Raw genomic sequence first — 23,742 nt, 5'->3', positions numbered from 1 at the left:
CTGTAGCAAACGAAATGGGCGGGACCGTAAAGGGAGAGGCGAAAGGCCGCGCGCAGTAGGATTGGACGGAATCACGCCAGGAAATGAATGGGCGTGGCTTCCAGAGAGAGAGAGAGAGAGAGAGAGAGAGGGAGGTTGGGAGGGGGGAGGAAGTGGGAGGTTGTGGTTTCGCGTCTGCGCGCGCGCGCTACGTATGATTTGTTTGTTTGTTTTTGTTGAACGAGAGCTGGGCCTGGTTGGTAGGCGGCTGAGAGAAAGGGCGGGGACTTTGTTAGCCGTTGAGGCCGGCGCGCGCGTTTGTGTGGATGTCCGCGCGCACGCGCGGCGTCGGCTGGTGTCGGTTCCTTACCTCAGCCTTGTGTCACGCGCTCCTTTTCTCCGGCGCCTCCGCCCACCCCTTCCCCACCCGCGCTCTTGGTCTCGCCCGTTTCCCTAGCGTCGCTGCTGCTGCTGCTTCTACTTCTACTTCTAGTCTGGTGCGGGCAGGACCATGGCGGATGTGAGTAGTCAAGAGAACGCGGAGGGGGGAATTCTCGGCCCGTTTACATGACTATCCGCCGGGCTGAGGCGGTGGGTCTGCCGGGGCAGAACCGCGGGAGGGGCCGGTTGGTCCAAGAAATAATGGCTGTTGGGTTTATTTCACTTTATTTTTTTGCTGCTAGGGCGGTTAAGTTGAGGTGACTGGGTTGAGGGGATTTGAGGTAGAGCCTGTGGGGCGACGGGAAAGCCGCACGAATATCCCCCAGCCCAACTCCTTCACAGGTGGGGAGTCTTCCTCAGGTGGCCCTGCTTGTGGCACAACAGACGCCCTTCTTGGGGGTGCCTTAGCTTTCCCCCTTTTAAAACTTTTTAAGAGATGAAAATCGACATTGTGCCTATTAGGTTCAGTCTCTTTGTAAGGGCCTCGTTAACGCCAAATGTGTCTGGGCTGCACAGTTCCACAACAACCCCCGAGTTTATCATTGTTTGGGGTCCTTGGTTTTCGACTTCTGATGTTTGGCCGTCACTTGACAACATTTCTCTGACCCTGGAAATAAGGCAGATGCTCTGCCGCAACTTGAGGAGGCAAACTATCACTTTAAGGAGGGCCCTGTTCTGTAGAAGTTTGTGAAAATGGCATCTTTTCTGTGCTCCTTTTCCTTTCCAGCAGAACTCCAGGGCTCCATTAATAAGTGAAACCAGAAGGCGCTTTGAGGCAGAATATCTACAAGGTTGGTGCAGTTCCCAAGCATTTCATTTGTATCCCACACCTGCAGTGTTCCTAACATGGCAAATGCAGGATTGGCCCCTTTTAAGCCCAGTAGCCTATTGTAGGCCAGATACATTGTACTGGGTTAAAAAAAGAGGATCTTTTGTACTTGGAATGTTTGGACATCAAGGGACAAACAGCTTAAGTGAAATGCTACGATTTTATATGGCCGCCTCACATTTTGCTTACTAGGTTACTAGTTGTTTACCAAACTTAGATGCCTCTGAAAGGAGTTTCCTTGTCTGCCAGTGTCAATCATTCATCTATTTTATTTAACACCTCAGTAGTATACATGGAATTCCCAGTTTTCCTAACCAAGCCAGCCCTATGTAACTACCACAAGGTTTCTTTGTCATGTACCTTTGCACCTTGCCCTGGGGCTGATGAGCATTAACTACTGTTGGATGTATTCCATTTTTAGTACGGGCGAGACTTGAAATAGTAGGGCAACATGATATGCATTAAAGATACGAAACATTGGGTTTGTATCAACAATCCCATGTAGTATGTAATAACAAGCAATTTTTTTGTATCCTGCTTGTTTCTTGGCACTTCTTCCTTATGAGGAGGCTTGACTTCTCATCATAACTTCTCCTGGTTTGGCTTGGTCATTGAGGCCATGTGCCATTCTGCAGATCTCCTGATAGCTGCCCTTTCTCACCCTGGTAGATCCAGTTACCAAAATTTCCATGGCTTGTCTGACACTTTGAAATGATCATACTTTTCTTGTGGGCCTTATCAAAAGGCAGGGTGTACTGCTCCATCATGAGCAGTCATTTTGCTGTCTGAAAAGGGAAATGAACATTTATCACACAGATAGTATGAAAAAGGCTATGTTCTCTTATTTGTCCTCTGACACTTACTTGCTTTTATTTGTTAGCAATCCATGAAACTAATTAATAGGTGAATGTTGGTTGTCTTCCTTATAAACACACCCAGTTCAATGTATTCTTCAATGTGGTGATCCTACTCATTAATGCATCATTGTTTCTGCCTGAATCAGCCTTGACTTTCCATCACATACTTAGGAATTTGTAGCTTAAATAAAAGCTACCTGCTTCTGACTAAACACTTGAATGATTGGCCTGTTATGAAGTAAGTCCTGATGATTTTCCAAGCAAATTTACAGGGAACCAGGCAGAGGGCGTTCTCAGTAGTGGCACTTGCCTTGTGGAATGCCCTGCCATCAGATGTATAAATAATAAAATTATTGTTATTATAGTTGTGTGAACTTCTGGTGCTGTGTGCATTGCTCAGTGAATAAAATCAAAAGATGCATTAGTCAGGAAACACTTTTTCCCACCCCTCTCAGATTCTTCCCTTTTCTGATCATGAGCTAGTGCAGAGCTTTCCAAACTGTGTGTCACAACACCTTAGTGTGTAGGTGTGTTGCATGAACACTCCCTGTGCTCCTGGGGCTGGAAATGGTTTAACCTCTGGTTTGCTAGTAAACTGAATTACTTTTGTTGCAAAATGATGCATGTCTAAAACGTGTGTTGCCAACATGAAAAGTTTGGAATATTCTGAGCTAGTGTTTTTTTAAAAAAGCCACAAACCAGTTACACAATCCTGCTACATTTTAAGGACCTTTCCCTACCTGTAAGCATTTTTGGTGCACCAAGTGCAAACTTAACAAGCTTTTAATGACTTTTCCTGGTTTATCTTGGTCATTGAGGCTATACTCCATACTACAGCTCCTGATAGCAGCCGCCTCCAGCCTGGTAGGCCTATTTACCAATATTTCTATGACTTGTTTGACACCTTACTAGGCCACAGTTGCCTTGTGGGCCTTGTCAAAAGGCAGGGTGCACATACTAACATATATTTTTAATGTTTTGTAGACACTTGGAAATAAAATATATAAAGCAGAAATAGCATGTCTTCATTATCCCAACACGTTCTCTTAAAATTGTAGTATTCCTGCTCAAACTGTTAGGAAACATATGTATGTGTCAGTTTTTAAATTTGGTCATATTTTCTAATGCCATTCTTACTTTATTGACCAGCAAAAACAGATAAATATGATTCTAGAGATACAGAGAGACTACAGCAAGATGATACCTGGGTTGATAATTTTCTGATATGGCGAGAAGATAATGTGGACGATACATTAAAGATGATTGATGAAAGCTTTCAGTGGAGAAAAGAGTATGCAGTTCATGGTAAGATGTTTGATATCTAATTGTAAAAGCAGTTGCTTTTCAAACTGCATTGCTGCTTGTTCCATATGCACCTCTACTCAATAGTTATGTCCCTACACTTCTAGGGTGAGTTGTTAATAATATAGTAAAACCTCAAAAGCAGCCTTTGAGTAAAGACATTACGTTCTATACTGAGAAGATACTGCAAGTAAATAGCAGCAAAGGAGAGCTGGTGTTTAATTAGTATGTATACAATTGTGTGCATCCCTGCAAAGTCAACTACAGTATATAGAAATATTACTGCCCTAAATAATGCGGGCACACACTGTTCCACAGACAAATTCTCTGCTTGAGAATAATGCCTGTTGTTTAGTTGTTTTTCATCACTTCATAGGATTATTTTGCTATTTCTATCTGTACAACAATGATTTATTCACTGACAAGGGCAGTCTTCATACAGCATCCAGGAACCAAAATATTTATTCTTGGTCTGACAGATTATTGGTGCTACCCTTGTCTGTTCAGTCTATCGGGGGTTCCTACTCTGTCATAAGTGAGAAGAGGTTCCCTAAAATGCTTTAAATTAAATATTACACCTAACTCTATTACAGGATAATCAATACATATGCTGTGTTGGAGTTATAATGCTGTGTTTCGATTGAAATAAATAACTGCCCCGCCCCCAAGTCTTGCTTTAGAACTTCAGGATTTTGTTATAGTATACTTATATGTGCTTATAAAAATCTTGCTTTTCTGTAGACTTGACAGAATCTTCACTTCCAAAGCGGTTCTTTGAAGCTGGTGCCATTTTCCTACATGGTTATGATAAGGAAGGCTATAAAATCTGTAAGTCTGCCTGTTCATCTGCTTACTCATTTACAAGTAATGCAAATGTAATTATGGTTTCAGAGTGCAGAGAACTAAACTTTATGATAATACAGACAGTAACAGGTTATTGGCATCTGTATTTGAGAAGTAATAAAACAATACTGAGGCCACATCACAGGGAGGTAGTTATTAGGCAGTCTTGTATTTCATGAAGGCATGCAGGGTATAAACATTTACTTAATTAGCCATTCATTTTAGGAGACACATCTTCAGTATCACATGAAACTAACTATGCTCAAGCATATTCTGTTCAAAAGTGCTTATGTGTCTTTCCTCTTCCTCAGTATAGCTACTTGAAATTTGACTGATTTTGTACACTGATTGCTAATTCTTCCACCTTTTGAAGAAAACCTTTGGTGGTTTCAATTTTTCAACATAGTGGATGCCTTAGGAAGGCATCTGATGGTGCAACCCAATTTCTATGGGATAAATAAATGTGTCTTTATTGAATGGGACAAAGATTAGTGGGGTAAGATAGCTGGAAATAATGGCAATCTATCGCAACCAATGCAGCCCTTAGATTCCAGATAGTACATGGGTAGATGAGTCTAAAAAGCTCAGGACACATTTTTGTGGCCCTCTAGCAGCTATGGTGACTCATTTACCAGAAGTAATTTATTTATTGTTAACTGGAAGTGTATACTCGATTTTAACCAAACTAGGAGGCTCCCCTGCCCATGTACTATCTGAAACCAAAGGGTCACATTGGTTACCAGGTTTAAAAAAAATTCAGCTCAACTACCTCACTAGATTGTTCTCTTAGGTCTGTAGCCCTATTCTTTTCCATGGGGCTCGCTTCTGAGTAGACATGTATATGATTTTACAGTAGATTATCTTTGTTTCGTTAAGAAAATTGTATTTGGGCAAACCATATATAAGTGGATTTTAAAATCCCTTCCTAAAAGGACTCGCTCAGCATGAAGACATGTTTTATATCTTGCATTCATGCTTCAGAGCATGTAGGAGGAGGCAAAAATATAGATTCACATTTTTCTTTATAATATCTTTCTTCTGTCGTTTTAAAAAAATCTTCCAGGGATTTAAAATAAAATGCAGTGAACAAAACTGTATTATAACTAATGCATGATAAATAAAAATGTATGTACCTTAGAAAATAAGAATATCTCCTTTACTTAGGAGATAGAAAGTTCAAGAATAAGGGCATAATCCAACCCGTGGGAGGGGGTGAGTTGAATTGTATAGAGGTGATGCTTTGCTTAGTCCTGCTGGCCTGCATCTTTTATGTGTGTAGGTTGAAGCTTTGAAGCAGCATTCCATTGGAACACACCTCTCAGCCAGATTGCTATGCCATTTGAAGGCTGCCTTATCAATTTGCCCCCCGCCCCCTCTATCTACTACTCTCACAGATGTGGCAGGGCTGTGGATATGGTGGTTGCCTCACTTCTCTGCTAAAGCCCCATGGGGCAGCATCAAGTGTCTGGATTGTGTCATAAGTAGTTATTAGGCAAACATGCATGTTTATTTGTTTTTCTCCCACCCCACTCCATTAGTTTGGTTCAGGGTGAAACTTCATGTAAAAGATTCTAAAACTCAATTTGAAAAGAAGAAGCTAGTAGCCTTTTGGTTGGAACGCTATGCCAAACGAGAACACGGAAAGCCTTTGACAGTGGTGTTTGACATGGCTGACACTGGAATTAGTAACATAGTAAGTATGCATATTACTGTTTTCCTGTTGATGTGTCTTAAACAAAACATTTCCAGTTGGAAAGTTATATACAGTCATACCTCGGGTTGAAGTAGCTTCGGGATAAGTATTTTCGGGTTGCACGGTGTGGCGACCCGGAAGTAACAGAGCACGTTACTTCCAGGTTTCGCTGCATGCGCAGAGGGTCAAAATGGCGTCATGCGCGGAAGCAGCAAATTGTGACCCACGCAGACGCAGGTTGTGTTCGCTTCTGGATGCGAACGGGGCTCCAGAACGGATCCCATTCGCATCCAGAGGTAGCACTGTAATGCCTTTATGAAGCCTTTTATAATGGAGTACTTAAATTATTTGCCTTTCAGCATAAATCTAACTGTTCTGGATTGACTTGTTTATGAATCACAGCCAAAGCCAGCTGTTTAATAAGAACTATGCTGAGTCTACTACTTACTTAATTAGCAGTAGAAAGTGCTGCAATCATACATTCTGTTTTGCAACAAATTTTTATAGGTTTTAGGGCCTGTTCTCTCAACAGTCTCAGAATTCTTAACCATTAAAAATAAAGGCCTTGACGTCTTTTATCCATGTAAACCTTGTTAAGACTGCCAGATGCTTCCTGATACCACATATAAGATTTAGCCTGGATTTTCTTACGCTGTCTCACCACAGATGATACCATCTCACAGAAGTATTTGTCAGGCCTATATGCATAAAGTAACCCTTTAAACTGGCCTGTATGTGTTGCTCCAAGCCAGTTTGCATATATTTTATAGGGTTACTTCAGAATCAGCTTGATATACAGTGGTACCTCAGTTTACGAACTTAATCCGTTTTGGAAGTCTGTTCTTAAACCAAAACCGTTCTTAAACCGAGATGCACTTTCCCTAATGAGGCTTCCCACCGCAGGTGCCCTTCCACCAGTCGGATTCCGTTTTTAGACTGAGGCAAAGTTCTCAAACCAAGACACTATTTCCGGTTTTGCAGAGTTTGTAAACCAAATCATTCTTAAACCAGACTGTTCTTAAACCGAGGTACCACTACTTTTTAATAAGGTGAGATATTCTAAAATTAAAAACGTTGAAGCACCTTCAGCACTGGAACTGTTGAACAGAACTTTCTTGACGTTTTCTGAAAGCTATAAGTAGAGTTTAATCTTTCGTTAATTGGTAATACATCTTTATTTTAGGATATGGATTTTGTCCGATACATCATCAACTGCTTTAAAGTTTATTACCCTAATTACCTCAGTAAGTATGATAATAGCATTTATATTATACTATAGATTTAGAAAATAAATGAAAAACAAGAGTTTCTCAAATCTGAGGGTAGTATCTATCATAGTACAAGCTGGTTCCTGAAAATGGAAGTTTGGAAACAAAGTAGTAGTGTAAAGAATTCATAGAAATCTGAGGTATATTTTGAGATGTTCAGTGGATTCGAGCCTCATGCTGTTTTTCTCCCTGCCCCTGCCTAAATATTTTGTCTGCAAAATGGATTACAGTAGGCATAAAATAGATTGATCCTAGGATATAAGTGGCACTTTTTTTTATAGCAGAGCAGAAAATAATTCTTCACAACTGCCATGTTCACAGTATTGTTCTTTTCACAATTTGTCACAATTGGGAGGTTTCACTATCCAATTACTTCAGACAGTCTAATACTCACTTACCTTATTTTTCGCCCCATAAGGCGCACCGGCCCATAGGACGCACCTAGTTTTTTGGGGGGGAAATAAAGGAAAAAAAATTATTTCCCCCCCAGGTGCGGGGCTGGGGCGGGAAGCTGTCCCCCAAGCTTGTGGGGTTGGAGGCGGGGAGAAGCAGGCTTCTCCCGCCGCCAGCCTTCTAACCAAGTCGGGGGACAGCGGGAAAGGCGCGCTGCGTCTCTCCCGGTGTCCCCCGAGTTTGCGGGGCTGGCGACGGGGAGGAGCAGGCTTCTCCCGCCGCCAGCCTTCTAACCAAGTTGGGGGACAGCGGGAAAGGCGCGCCGCGCCTCTCCCGCTATCCCCCGAGTTTGCGGGGCTGGCGATGGGGAGGAGCAGGCTTCTCCCCCCGCCAGCCTTCTAACCAAGTCGAGGGACAGCGGGAAAGGCGCGCCGCGCCTCTCCCGCTCTCCCCCGAGTTTGCGGGGCTGGCGACGGGGAGGAGCAGGCTTCTCCCCCCCCCCGCCAGCCTTCTAACCAAGTCGGGGGACAGCGGGAAAGGCGCGCTGTGTCTCTCCCGCTCTCCCCCGAGTTTGCGGGGCTGGCGACAGGGAGGAGCAGGCTTCTCCCCCCCGCCAGCCTTCTAAGCAAGTCGGGGGACAGTGGGAAAGGCGCGCTGCGTCTCTCCCGCTGTCCCCCGAGTTTGCGGGGCTGGCGACGGGGAGGAGCAGGCTTCTCCCCGCCGCCAGCCTCCAAACCAGGTCTGGGGACAATGGGATGGCGGTGTTCCGCCTCCCTGCTCTCCCCCGAGCTTGTGATTACTCCATTTTATTTTAAATGTTTTTATTAGCTTTTGTGTTTGATTTCTCAAATACAGCTGTTAGGGAAAGCATTCTGCTCATATCTTTATAATTTACTTTTATTATATCCCTTTACAGACAAATGTATCGATGATAAATTTTCAGTTATTTTGCTTATAACTAAGGTGACTTCCAACCCCAAGAAATCTAAACTCTCGCCTATTTTCCACTGAATAATGTATTTAAATTACACATTCAGAATTGCTAATTTATGTAGTGAAGAAAATGAAGAGAGGAGTTTAACAGGACAACAAATAAAGTATTTTCATTTCATAGGAAATTTGACAGTGCTAAAATGCTATATTAACCACAAAAACCCTCTTCTATTGTTCATGCAGCAAAAATTGTGATCTTTGAACTGCCCTGGATAATGAATGGTAAGTTAAAATTTTAACTTGTCTTATCTGGAAGGATTTTTATTCAAAGTTATATTTTCTGCAAATCCTTTATTATTGTTGACAGGGGAATTTTTATATGATTCTAATGTTTTTGTAAAGTGTATCTTGTGTCATATTTTTACCTGTCCCAAACATTCAGGGAAGGCAATGACAGCTTTAAAAAAAAAATTAGCAATCAAATACCATCTAAAATATATTTGCTTCCAATATTTGCTAACAAAACTAATGGGAAGTAAGTTGTGATTGTGGTCTGTGTAAACAAAATAGTAGAACTCTTTTCAAACTATCTTCCCTTTTCTTACCCAGCTGCTTTTAAAATTGTGAAAAGTTGGCTGGGTCCGGAAGCAGTGGGTTTGCTGAAGTTGACTAATAAGAATGAAATCCAGGAGTATATCAGTGCTGAATATCTTCCACCCTATATGGGTGGAACTGTAAGTATATTGCTGCTGAACTTAATGTTTGTATTATGTTGTGAAGGGAAAGTATAATAAATATATAGACTGTACACAGTTTTGGAATTAAGTAAACAATTATAATACATTTGTTTTTAATGATTAATTTGTGTTCTACTGTTTTGTTACTAATTTCTGCTTTTAGCTATTTTTCCAATGGTCTTTTTCTGTGTACTGTGATTGTTTTGATTGGTTTTCTGTCTTGTAATTATGACCCTCTTTGGGGACTGTGAAGTTGCAATTCAGCATATAAATAATTACTGTTTTTAATTCTGTAGTCTTCACAGTCATCAAACCACCTGCTTCCAGAGTAGCAGTAGTATTGTTCTAGAGCAGGGATTATTTTTTTGGCTTCTCAGATGGATTAAGCCTACTAGGGCTTTCAATCCAGTCTGTGGTGTCATCTTTGAGACCTTCTGCTTCCTGGAAGGGCAGACTATCAGGCTGTCATTAAAGTGAATAATGACTTATCACTCAGCAGTGGAAGCTATCATGCAGTCTTCTGATATTCACATTAATCATATTCCTGCTTTGGGTTGTAACTTGAGTTTTAGATATTTTAATTCCATTAAACATCAGCCATAATTTGTTAAAAGGCATCCTGCGCAGAAAATGCTGGAAACGCGGTCTGAACACCATTTCCCATCCATTAGTAAGATTTGTGAGATAACAGAATTGCTGAATTAATGCAGATTAACTGGGTTGTATACCCAATGGTACACTAATGCTTTGATTTGCTTATATTCTTATGTAATTTCTTTAAACACTAAATGTAGCAATATAGTTCTTGATGTTTTCTTCTGCTTAGAATGCACAGATAAAACCAGTCAGAGTTGAGGACCAAAGAATGATTTGGTGATTATGTTTATGTTTCACCACCATCTCCATAACACACTAACATCTTTGTATTACAGGATACCTTCAAGTATAGTTATCCTCCATTGGTTGATGATGATTTTCAAACTCCATTGTGTGAAAATGGACCCATGACTGGTGAAGATGATGTTGAAACCAAAGAAGAAACAGACATAGATAACAAGGAGAGTCCAGATTCTAATGAAGAGCAAGCACTTAATTCAAAAAAGGTATCCCTGGACTGAAGGTTACATAGGAAACAATGATACAAACAAGTATTTTATGGCAACCCTCCAAGCATTCAATGTTAAACTAGTGCAGTGAATAAAGCCTAAAGTGTCATTGGTTGGTTATTATGTTCTTGCTGTCAGGATCAAGAAACCAGCCCAGAAAATCATAGAATTGTAGAGTTGGAAGGGACTCTGAGGGTAATCTAGTCCACCCCCTGCAATGCTGAAATCTCAACTACAGCATTCCTGACAGATGGTGATCCAACCTCTGCTTAAAAACCAGCTCCTGAGGGAGACTGCTCCACTGTCGAACAGCTCTTACTATCAGAAAGTTCTTAGTATCTCACTTAATGTAACTTGAAGCCCTTCTACCTTCCGAGAGAAAACAAAGTTTCCACCATCTTTCATGTGACAGCTGTTAGTAATAACAACAACATTAACAACAATATTAAAAAAATTATATGCTGCCCATCTGACTTTGTTACCCCAGACACTCTGAGTGGTGTCCAACAAATTAAAACACAATTTAGATTTACACAGTTTAGATATTTGACGACTGCGATCATATCTCCTCTCAGTCTCCTCTTATCCAGGCTAAACATACCTAGTTCCCTCAACCGTTCCTCGTAAGGTTTGATTTCCAAACCCTTTATCGTCTTGGTCATCCGCCTTTGCACCCATTCCAGCTCATCAATATCCTCCTTAAATTGTGGTTCCCAGAACCGGACACAGTATTTAGGTGTGATCTGACCAAGGCAGAATAGTGTGGTACTATTACAAAATAGTATTATTCTGTAGTAGAATCTGTAGTAGAATAGTATTATTAGGTGTAGAATCTGACATTTGTCCCTATTGAAATTTCTTTTGTTAGTTTGGGCCCAGTTCTCTATAATCTGTTAAGGTAATTTTGAAACCAAATTCTGCCTTCATCGGCATTGGCTACCCCTCCCAGTTTGATGTCATCTGCAGATTTGATAAGTATCCTCTCAATTCCTTTGTTCACGTTGTTTATAAAGATGTTGAGCAACAGGTTTGGGAGAGAACCCTGCGGCACCCCACTTGTCATTTTTTTCCAAGATGATCCTTCCCAGTACCTTAATTCTGTGCCTGTGAATGTGTTGCTTAGCTGTTAACATTATGCACCAGTTATCCAGGAATCCTAAGCAATCCTTCTGAGATACCAGGAGACTTTGCCTAGAGACACTTCACACACAAACACACACTTTCCTTATTTTACCTTATATGAGAACTGGAGTTACTTTGTGAAGCATACACACTCAGCAAAATTTGCATGCTTTAAATTTTTGAGTGGTGAATTTTAGAACACTTCATAAATGATTTAAGTGATAGAAAGTTTATCGACCTTTTCTTTTCTTGTGCGTTTGTCTATATCTGAGCTTGGAATGTCTGCATTAGAGTAGTTTTGGTCCTGCACAGAGGATCTATATAAGTTGGAGTTGTTCCTACCTACTTACTTTTAGCCTTTTTTTCTCCCTAAAGTGCTAAGTACTATCAGAGATGTCTCATTTAACCCTTGGTTTGGCAACTAAAGTGGTGTCCATGTGACATGGTACTGCCTTGATAATATTTTGTCTCAGTAATTTGGGCACCTTATTTATTTGAGAGTGCATGTTGAAAGTAACACATTTGGATCTACTGTACTGCAGTTACAAGTAACATCTATGTTCACTTTTTTAAAAGTACTGTGTAGGGATTACTATAGAGAGTTAAATATACATAGTTTTTTTCTGTTAGATGTTCCTTTCAAGTTTTGGGCATTATAGTTACCTGAATGCTCTTACAGTTTTGAAAGCATGCACTATATTCCATCACACTCCTAGCATTTATTTATTCATGTTCTTACATTAATATCCCACTTTTATTCTGTCATAGACCCCAAAGGAAGTGTACATGTGAATCCCAGGTGGTCAGTTGCTCAGGCAGTGACCAGACCCAGACCAGTTTTCCAACTGCCAGTTATATAAAAGAAAAAAAAGTTAAGACAATTCATTCCATGTCTTCAATATAGTTACTTCATCATTCAGTCCTGCCAACTTTTCATTGACTTGGTCTGAAGTCTCTAGGTATTTTCCATTTCCATTTCATATCTCTGATTCATTTCCTTTTCCCATTTTATCAAACACCCATCCTATCATTTTTAGTTATCAACTGTGGAACAATACCAAGAGTCATTGGGAAATCCAGATGCACTTTTGCTATACTGGATGCTTGTGATGTTTTGGATATTATTAGCAACTCAGTCTACCTTAATATTTCCACCTTAAGACAGGCTATGGATATGATCTCTCACAATAAATTCTTCCCTGCAGCTGGAGTAATGGCTGATGTACTTTCATTTCTTTAGTGGCAAGAAACAGAAAAGGAGTTAAAGATTTTTCATACAGGGGATTCCCTCATCGGTTTAATCTTTATTGCTAACCATAAATTAAGCTTTTTGCTCTGCCTTAGACACTTTAACGACTAGTTTTCCTTTGTGTTCTTAACAACAGCAACTTAGAAATTTTCAGATTAAATTTTCACCAGCCGATAGAGGGATTTCTCTAAGTTTCAGTTTTGCTTGTCCCAGAAGTGTTTGAGAGGGGATGGCTCTTTCTAACTATGAAAGGTGCACAATGGGCACAATGTCAGTTTCTCAGCTTGCCAGCTCATTTTAACTCCTGTTTAAGCTGCCAGGCATAGACAGCAGAAAACGGCCTTGATCAAAGTATTTGAGGTTGCTCCCAGATCACTCTTATCTTCCAGAGTTATGAATAGTCAGACCATCTGTCTGACTATTATCAATCACCACATGATTATCTTCTGTCGGAGGAGAGCTAACAGAAACAGCCAAAATGCCATTCCTCTTGGGAGTCCCCAAGTTCATCAAGATGTTGGAATAATACACATGTAAACAATAGTGTTTAATTTGTATAGCTGAAAATTGTGCTTGGATTTCTGATAAATTTCTGATAAATGTTGTGATGGAGTGGGGCAGAAAATTGGATGAAGACTAGGAAACCTCAGACACACCAAGGCATCTTAATCTTAAAGTGTATTCCCATTTATCAAAAATAAAAACATTAGCTTCATTAAGTGAAAAACTTTCAATATGTATAAAACTCTGTTTACCTTATATCAAACCCAAACAAAAAATTGTTAAATGTAGGTTTAGTTAGTGATAACTTTCATTTACTGAATGAAGCAGAGTCCATAATTTGCAGGCATGTACTTTTACTTGATAGTAAAATATAATTGATTCCTGAAAAGTGTTCCTTGTTTCTGTTTCCCTAGGCAAATTTTGCAGAACAAACTCCAAAAGCAGAAGAGTGTGAAAAACAAGATTCCAAAACAAAAAATGCAAAGAAAGCACTAACCACTTTTAAAGGACCTTTATTGCACATCAGGTATTAGTAATAATTTCATTAAAAATGTAGTTCTTTCCATATTGTAATATTGCTGTTCTGTGTCTTGAAAATTACTTGAACGTGAAGGAAAATATATTTGATATTTTAAGAATTGTTTCACATCTGATTCAGAGGTCTTCTCTGAAGTGCATGTTTCTTTACAAAGGACACGGTGGTGTTGATGAAGTCATGGTTCTTTTGGCAAAGAAGTTCAGACACCTGGATTTCTGATGAATTTGGAATATGTTGTGATGGATACACATTTTATGAGTGTATTATAGCTGCTTTTCTCCACCCCTCACAGCAGTATCCTATTATGTAGTCAGTTAGTGTTAGGTAGTTACAGTGTGGGAGTCAAATACTGTACCTTAAGTGGAGAAAATATCTACAAAATTGCTCTGATTTTAATTATTACTTTGTTAATTTGTATAGTGCAGAAAAGTCTGTAAATTGAACTGTAACACCTGTTGAAGTGTAGATGTTTACTTTTACATAAGCTGTAACATAAAATATGTAGAAAATATCCTGATGTGCCGTAAGAATTTGAAAGCATTTGAAAATGTGACTGTTTCATTAGAAATTTGAATTAAAGTTTTTGTTTATACAAATCTGGTATCAATCTAGATTTTGGGGATGCAGTGGAAAATCTGCAGCAGTTGCATTATTGTACATCTGAAGTTTGTACCACATAGGTTTCTGAGCAGGTAATTGAAGATAATTTTGGAACACAAACTTCTAATATGGCCTAGGAACATTCCAACCTAAGAAACATAATTCAGAACTTCTAGCATTTGATTTTGTCACTAAAATATATTCTTCATGTGATTATAAATTAATGATTGATAAGTTCATCACTTCCACTTGTCTTCCAGAAAAGAAAGGATTATTTCATTATTTCAGCCTAGTTATGTCATGTATATCACCCAAGCATTTGATATACATACATCAACATTGCAGTCAGGAATTCCGTATACTATAGGCAAGCAAGTGCATGAAATGCATTGTGGCAGGTGAGCAGGTTGGTAGAGGAGTAATACAGCACTCTGAAACCAAGCAGACTGCTGGAGGAGTGAAACCCCTTCATCTTCACCTGGCGTAGAAGTGCAGTTTTCCATACCTTTTCAGCCAGCCAGTCCCCAGCAGGCTAGTAACCTCATTGACTTAGGTGACTGTAGGTTCATAATGTGTTTGTGGGTATGGGAGAGGGGGAATAGAGATTATAATAAAGATGAAATGTTCTAACATTTTTTCCAGATCTAACATGTCTTAATTTGGGCAAAATATATTCCCACATTTTAAATTTCATTTTGCATTGTGAGTGTTGTTATACAGATAAGTTGGTGTGCATAATTCATTATTGCAATGCCTATTTGTTGGGATCCAAAGAGCCACCTGACTGGTTCTGTGCACCAAGCCTTGGGCTTGTGTTTCTCAAGCAGCAGTCCCCTAAGCTATGTGTCAAACCTCTTCTAAAGATGAGGAAAGCTCAGAAAGCAGTTGTGTTACAGAATGTGAATCTACTGCTTGCATGCCTTCAGTGCATGCAAAATAGCTCTTTGGGTCCCAGGTACTAAGTTGAGTGTTAAAAGTGCATATATTTCTGCTACAAAATAAAATAGTAAGAGCAGACTTTGCCTCAGCATATGTAAAACACTTTCGCTTTTTCTTAAAATGTTGAACTGATACAGCTATTTGGAAGTTCCTGCTGGCCATAAGTGTTGCAGCTCACAATTTTCATACGCAAGAGCCAGATTCTGTCTCGCCCATCTTCCGTTTAAAAATTATATCTGGTAGTAGGGCTGTGAAAGCGTTTGGAGAGTTGCTGCCGTTCAGAGTAGACAGTACTGAGCTAGATGGACTAGTGATGTGATTTCATGTCAGGTAACACTACACATAAATAAATATATATGTATATTTATATATATTACTTACCCAAAAAGTTGACAAACAGTTGTTTTGCCCTTGGCTTGTTGATGCTTCATGATACTTTGTTAAAATACATGTGTATTTTCCCAAACACATATTTCTTAAAACTCGGAACACAAAATGACTCCTGGATATGATGAGTAAAATAGAAGTATGAATTGCTTTTCAAGTGAAAATTTCACTGAAAGGACTGTTAAAAGTATTTGACATTTAGCAGTATACTTTGAAGGATTGGGTTAGAGCCTGTTAACTGAGAGAAAGTGTTCTAAATAAGCACAAACTTGATTTTTAAGAGAATGAATGAAGTTTGTAAACCTGTAATGCAAATACTTGAATACATATTTGTGATTTTTCATTAGTCCAGCAGAAGAACTGCATTTTGGGTCCAAAGAAACTGGAGAGAAGAAATGCTTGATCGTTCTCACAAATGTGACCAAAAATACAGTGGCATTTAAGGTAAATACTGTGTTTATGTGGTGATTAACCTGACTGAATAGTAACCATAATAGCTGATGAAATGGTTTTCAGAAGGTGTCCATAACTTTCTATGACAAAACTGTCAAACCAGGACCAGATAAATGGTCTTAAAGGTGGAGTAACTATATATTTTTTTATATTATACTGTATAACTGGATCTCATTAAATGTTTGTCACTTTAATATTGCAGTGAAATGCCAGATAATAGCAGTGAAGTATCAGGAAAGATACCCCAAGGAAGAACATGATATGCAGTTTATAAAGCTAATGTGGAAACGTGTGTAAAACTTACATGGAAAGAGTGAGAGGAGATCTTACTCTCCCATTATACTAGAACTTGTGGTGTCCTAATGAAGAATTAGCAGTACAGTGAGTTGAGAGCAGAAGAGTATATTGTTTTCTTTGGCTTAATTTACATAATTCATTACAGTGATTGCTTAGATTACATTTAAGAAGAATTGGGTGTTGTCATTGGTTATTTGTTATTGATAAGTGGTATCAACAATAAAAGGTTAGTGTGAAGTGTTCAGCCAGTGTGGTGTAGTGGTTAAGAGCAGTTAGACTCGTAATCTGGGGAACCGGATTCGCTTCCCTGCTCCTCCACATGCAGCTGCTGGGTGACCTTGGGCCAGTCACACTTCTTTGAAGTCTCTCAGCCCCACTCACTTCACAGAGTGTTTGTTGTGGGGGAGGAAGGGAAAGGAGAATGTTAGCTGCTTTGAGACTCGGGTAGTGATAAAGCGGGATATCAAATCCAAACTCTTGTTCAGGGTTAAAGTCTGGCACGCATATATTCCTGTTGAGTAAACATGCAGAAGGTTCTCATGACTCCTGCTGATTTTGCATCCTATACTTCCCTCTTTGCACTATTGCACTCTCTCTCTCTCTCTCTCTCACACACACACACACACACACGGCATTATTTGGCCACTGTGCATGCCAAGTCCTCGTTGCAAACTTTGGGCTTCCCCCAAGCCTGTTGATACCCCCCCCCATACTTGGGAGAGTAAAGTTTGGTATTTTGTGGAAGTTAAATGGAAGATTAGTGTTCAGAAGCAAAATAAAACAAATGGAGAATACTAATCAAGTTTTTGTCCCACTGGTAAGTTGTGAGCGGAATCTAGTCTACCTTGTTAAATAAGAAAACTGGTAGCATTTAATACAATTACACTTTGTTTAGGTTAGAACAACTGCTCCTGACAAGTACAGAGTGAAGCCAAGTAACAGCAGCTGTGAACCAGGCACATCACTAGATATAATAGTATCTCTTCATGGAGGTAAGTAAAATCTTTTACACTATTGTATAAATGAAATAAACAAGTTCTGTAATGTACATTACTGACAGCAAGCTTGAAATTCTACATTAACTAGAACATAAGCATTAGTGGAACCAAATAACTGTTCAGATTTCATATGACTGCTTCTGTCTAGTCCAAATCTCCCAGTTCAACCTTTCACTCATCCCCAGTAGTGGAGAGATGAAGCCTGTAGAATTCCATAGGCCAAAATTTGAACAAAACAAACCCTAATAAAGTTCATTGCACAATCTCTTTACAAACCTCTATCATTACTGGCCTGTTTCTAAAAATTCTGTTGTTTTTCATGCTTCCTGTAAATATGCAAAAAGTTAGCTACTGATTAACAAATAAATATACTGTTAAAGAGGCCTCGGATTCAAGTTGTGTACTATTTAAATGACCATTTTTTTGCTTATCAAAACTTTGACATTTAGGAACATATTTCAAATAAGTAGCAGCCTCCCTGATGTAGCATAAAGATATTTGAGTTATTTTCTAGAATGATTAGGAGAGCAGTTGGATTGACGTTGATATCATATATATATATATCATTTGATTCTTTTTGTGTGTGTATATAGTGTAAACATTATATTGAGCCCTGCCCTAGAGAATTTAAGAATTCAAAACATGCTGGATCCTATTAACATTTAATTGTTGTTATTTTTTATTTATTCTGGAATTGGGCTGCATATTTAATGTTGGATGAATAAGTAAAAGGTAGCGTATTCTTTCAAAAGTGTGTGTATGGGGGGGGGGACTATTAGAATGTATACAACCTGTGTTTGAAAAACTACAGCAACTAGATTTTAGAAGAATTTATTTTAGGACAGCTGTGTGATAGGTATATGGTAAAATAAATTAATCCCAAATTTATATGCCCCATGAATCTGCTGTAAATTAGTTTGGGGATTTTCATGAACCTACAATTAGCTTATGTCCACCAGGGCTTGTTATGAGATCTGAACACCAGTTAAAAGATGCAATTTGAACCCACATTCATGCTTTGGAAAACAGCCCAATTCAGACACAAAGTCTGAATCCCACTTTGGAGAAATGATTCTTTCTACCTTTCTCTGCTACTATTATGGGGATTTTTTGGTTTTTGGGTTTTTTAAAAAAACTATCATCTACCCACCCATGCCCACTTTTGACCAAAATAAATAACATTTACTGAGTAGATAAAGTCTGTGAATTACAAGGGGCACTTTGTAGATTAAGAGCGGCACCTATAATTATGAAGGGGTGAAATTTTTAGTCATGGAAGCCCCATTTGAGGGGCTTTCATGATTTCAGAAGGATGACAGGAAGTGGCTTTCTTGCAGGTTCAGCCTTTATAGTTTTACATTTTAATCTCTGAATTTATCTTATACTCTTTCATAACTCTTTTGTGAATTGGCAAATTTTGTTCAGTGCTTCTAATTATTGCATATCTTCAGTAACAAACTAGCTTTTTGTATATGTAGATATAGTCAAGGGTGTGGGTTTTTTTGCTCGTAGTGCATAAACTTTTGAAATACTGCCTAAATCCAAAGGAAGTAAAATTGTCATGTTGATTAAACAGGTTGTGCAGCTTCCCTGCAAGATCGTTTCTTGATTATGGCAGCAGAAATGGAGCAGTGTTCTGGAACAGGAACACAAGAACTGGGTCAGTTTTGGAAGGAAGTTCCAAGAAACAAAGTGATGGAACATAGGTAAGCATTTCACGTTGTTTTGGGGGACATATTGAGCTGAAAACAAGTGTTCCATATTGCTTAGTATCTTGGTAGGTGAAATTTGCCAGAGATGCACCCTTGATAGGCATGGTATAAAATAAAGAACGACTTGTTAGTTCCTTCCTTAGGAGTTGCACAGATACAGCTCTTTGAAATATTTACTGCTGGTGTTTATAATTTACAAGTATGGTATATATGTAAAAATGATTTAAGAAGAAAGAGGAAAGTTGCCAGTAACTAACTGCCTGTTCTAGAGTACAGAGCAGCTTTTAAAAATGAAAAACAAAAAAAGCTACTGGGAGAAGAGTAATGCAGCATGTGTGGCCAGCTGCAGAACATGCATGGCAAGCTTTACCACACACACAAAAAATAGAGGACTCACCTAGACTGGTAAAGAAAAAGCGATTTATATGTGTTATATAACAGTATGCCACCTGATGGCGACGTGGAGTCCCGTTTTTCTCTACCTGTTTTCCCTGTTTAAATTTACAAAGCTTTAAACTGAAATGCTTCTTTGATGTGTCTAGATCCAGCCAGAATTATCTATTGCCCTTCCAAGCCCCCTTCCTTTCCCTTTCAAATCTAGTACAAAATAGTGTTCTCATCACTCCCTTTCAGATTGTGTTCTCCCTAGCACGTAGCGCTGTCTGTAGCTAGTCAGTGGTTATGCAAACTTCCCAAACCATTACCACTTCTGTTTTGTGCAGGTAATCTTGTCCTTCTGATTGCTGGTTCCTCAGCAATATGGCTAGGTTTCCTTTTGACTCCAGCACTCTTATAATTGATGATGATCTTCTCTTTGCTGGTCACTGTGGTGGGCAGGGGCAAGGTAGGGAAGCAGAAATAAAGGCTGCATCATTGAACATATGAAACAAATACCAGCAGGGAATGGAATCTGTGAAGCAGAAGAGGCTTGGAGAAAGAAAGAAAAAATAACCATGTCGTCTTACTATTGTACTACATTTCACTGTTCTGCTGTTTCTATTTGTCCCAGGTTAAGATGCCATGTTGTGGAAAGCAGCAAACCTTCTTCTTTAACAATAAATGAAAATTCCTTCAATGTTCCTGCAAAAACGAACGAAGATTTACACGTACAGGTAACACTTGTGCATATTAATATATAGCTTCCAGCTGGATCTGTAGGAATGTGCAGTGCATTGGGGGCTTTCAATATCCTCCTTCCTCCTGTAGCCTTTAGTGCCCTTGAAAACCTGAAGAACTGAAGGTTGGAGACTCCTCTCCAGGGTGACTGTTGCTGTATTCTAAGGAGCTGCTCTTTAAAAAGCAATAGATAGTGGGGAATTCAGGACAGAAAGAAATGAAGTATTTTTTTACAGAATTATGTAACTGGCCATTAGGCCATGTAGTGGCCACAGTATCTAATGTGAGGAGCAGTAATAGTCATAAAGAAAGTACTGTGAGCTTGGTATATGTTGAATGTATGGCTAGCACATAGCATACCTTACTTATATAGTAGAACATAGGCATATTTTCAGCTAATTGATAAAATACGTGTTAGGCATTAAGACAGTGTGATTTATTTATTGTTTACTCCCCCCCCCCCCCTTTCCAGCTAACACAGTTATTGCAAGCTAATAAAAGACTCCGAGAACAGATTGATCGTTGCGTCTGGTTCCAGCAATTGACTCTCTTGTTTATGTTTCTATTACTGGCCAGTACTACCTTTTGTATCTACTTGTTGTATGCGCCAAGGAGCTAAGTAGCAATGCTTTGTACGGTAAGCCCTCTCTGCAATTCATTTGGAAAAGGCAAAGAACCAGTACTATGAAACTGCCAAAAAGGAGATCTATATGAGACTCTCCAGAAACTGTGAATCACAAGATTGTGATCTATGCCTTTAATCAACAAGTAGAGTGACTTTGTTGATATTTATTAAAGTACAGGAAGTAAAAGAGGATATTAAAGGAGTCATTTTCACTGGGCAACCTAATAACTGTTACAGAACAAAAGATGTTTATGACTTAATGTATTTTTACTTTTATTTCTGTCATGCAGAAGTATACAAGATGTATCAAAACAATTTGTGCATAAAATGTATTTCCCTTGAAATGAAAGTGCAAATTAGTAACAATATAGGAAAGCCTCATTTATGCTATTTGTACATAAAAGGAAATGATACACATGCTCATGCAGTTTGATATGGAAGAACTGCAGTCTGGGGGGTGGTGGTCTTTATTCTTGCTCACTTCCCCCCCTGAAATTATTACAGATATTTAAGATTATACTATTTTGCATTGAATACCTTGTAGCCATAATTGCCTGGAAATGCCTGCAATGGTTCCAAAGAGCCAAAACAAAAGTTAGTTTTTCCAAGAATGCCATAGTACATTACTATATACCATGATACCTGAAAAAGAATTGTGCAGGAACACAACTCTCCATTCTTCAGTGTGTCTTAATCTACAGAACTAAACTAGCTAGTTCAGGAGTGCAACTATATTATGCCATGAAATTTATTTTCAGTTTTCCACTAGGTTGGTGTTCTCCTGTAATTCAAGGACAACAAATAGAACACCATAAATTATTATTTGTTATTAAGTTTGGAATAATACCTGTAATTTCTCAGAGATGTGTGTAAATCACGTGTGATATGGAAAAAAAGTAGGAAGACACAGGTATACAGAGGAATTGCAAATAGTGCTTTTTGAAAACCATTACAAGAAAGCATTCTAAAAGATGAATAAAAACATTCCCAGTTAAACATTCCTTTTACATAACTATAACTATGCTATATGAAATTTAAAAGTAAGAGTGCTCATGTTTTGGTTAACATTTAATCTTTTGTAAATCAGACAAGTTGTAACAATACATGGTGCAGTAAGTCATGTTTGCAGGTGCAGTCCTAAGATCAGTTCTCAGCGCTTCTTTCTGCTGTAGAATAATTTGAAGCAAAAAATCTAAACCAGCCTGTACTCGCAATCAGGCACTCATTGGTTATGCTCTGGAGCACATCATGTGCAGGGACTTCCTCTTTCCTTCTGCATATGAGAAGCTCTATGTGCACATAGGCACTTTTTGCTACACTCTTCTGCTGTTCCTATTTTATGTAAAGGAAAAAAATCCCTGAGTAGCTGAGCTTCTGCATATGCAGTGATGTTGCTTCACTCCAGTGGCACTAAGCTCTCATAATTGAGGCCATAATTTATATCACATACTACTTCTTCCACTACAGTGTATCTCACCTTGATAATGCTGCTCACTCTTCTGGGTTCTTGTATTTTATTTTTAATTTATTAGTAATAACTTTGTGGGAAATGCAGTTTACTTTTACAAGTTAAACAAATTTTCAGCTATTGGTTTCAGTAGGCTTAAGTATGTATATCTATTTGACTGTTACCTTAATGTGTAGAATTTGGCTATGTTCATTTAGCTAAGCTTGAAATTAGAGAGGATGACAGCAGATTTATTTGGCTTGTTATAATAATTTTATGAGTCTGCTGGCTTCCTATAAAGTGCCACCTTGTTTCAAATCCCAAACCCTAGGAAGATGGGTCTCTTGCTACCTACTCATTTTACTGAAACATTCACCAAAGGTTTTGATCACTGAATTGACTTTTATAAAACTGAACATATTCTAGACAATAATAATGCAAGATGATTTTAGTCAAGCATTCAATGATACAGGTATGAAATGCTTTTATAGAATTTACCTTTGTGCCCATGTATTTGTTCTGTATTGGCTTACGGTTTCAGCTGATCATAAGAAACATATCTTTCTTATGCAAATCACTTCATATTTCACAAACAAGCCAAAACAATTTGATTAATTGGTCTCTCATCAGTTGCATTACCTTCAGTTAAATTCTATTGTAGTTCCTCAGCAAGTCAACTGTAAGTACAAAATATAGAATAATTCTAGTCTCAAATTATTATTTTTTAAAATGCTTATCAGTGAGTTGGATTAGATTTAATTTCACTTTGTTAAAGGTTTTCAGAATATATTCATAAGCATATGCCAATTAATGCTCTTAATGTTCTGGTGCTTCAAATATTTTCAGTATTTTATTACTGTATTCATATTTTCTATGTAAAATTGATCAGATAGACAATGTTTTATATTTTAATATGTTATAAATAAATAACTGCATTTGTGAAACAAAAAGGGGGAAAACCGTGTTCATTGTAGTTCTTAACAGACACAGTTTGGACATAAGATTTTTCAAAGTTCAGTTGTGTTTCTTGCTCTCTCTTTTTAGTGCAGATTGTATTTAAAATGAAATATTACATTGCCCTTCCATTCTACCTCATTTGTAACTTAAAGAAAATTCTTCAAGTTATGTAGCCCCATCGACTTTAGTACAATACAAATAACCAACCTTTAGCACATGCTGCTAGGTTGTGTTTGTGTCCTGTGCCTCCCCCCCCCCTCCCACTGAACACACGCCTTTGCCTTTTATAGAACCAAAGGGTTGCAGGTTATATTTCTGAGCTAATAAGCATAATATTGGGATGTTAGGAAAATCATGTTCTCTTAGGTCTGAAAAAGAGGAACATGAGAAAAGTGTCCCTGGGTATGACCAGCCAAA

The 23,742-nt window shown here is 38.7% G+C and overlaps 2 protein-coding genes across 3 annotated transcripts in view; one reads left to right on the top strand and one right to left on the bottom strand.

The window, feature by feature from the left end:
- Positions 1-20: 20 nt before the first annotated feature.
- On the top strand, positions 21-23,318 carry MOSPD2 (motile sperm domain containing 2). 2 transcript variants are annotated; one of them, XM_083437482.1, is made up of 15 exons: positions 21-499; positions 1,148-1,211; positions 3,256-3,411; positions 4,150-4,236; positions 5,790-5,944; positions 7,128-7,188; positions 8,782-8,820; positions 9,148-9,272; positions 10,208-10,378; positions 13,670-13,782; positions 16,068-16,164; positions 17,366-17,462; positions 19,045-19,174; positions 20,190-20,292; positions 20,769-23,318. In XM_083437482.1, exons 1-15 carry the CDS (start codon positions 491-493, stop codon positions 20,913-20,915), a joined length of 1,554 nt encoding a protein of 517 aa, XP_083293608.1. In that variant the 5' UTR covers positions 21-490; the 3' UTR covers positions 20,916-23,318. The 2 variants fall into 2 exon arrangements, with proteins under 2 accessions (XP_083293608.1, XP_083293609.1); XM_083437483.1 differs by having other exon boundaries at positions 195-499; positions 1,151-1,211.
- LOC310676126 (uncharacterized protein) overlaps positions 18,043-23,742 on the bottom strand; it is a 48,526-nt gene continuing 42,826 nt past the window's right edge. Inside the window, exon 7 of the mRNA XM_083437510.1 lies at positions 18,043-23,693. The gene's annotated coding sequence lies outside the window, so the exon portion shown is untranslated. The remainder of the gene's footprint in view (positions 23,694-23,742) is intronic.

The sequence above is a fragment of the Podarcis tiliguerta genome (assembly GCF_965153285.1).
Source record: "Podarcis tiliguerta genome assembly, chromosome: 4".
NCBI lineage: Eukaryota > Metazoa > Chordata > Lepidosauria > Squamata > Lacertidae > Podarcis > Podarcis tiliguerta.
Note: the sequence above shows the minus strand (reverse complement) of the source record. Positions and strands in the feature narration are given on the sequence as shown.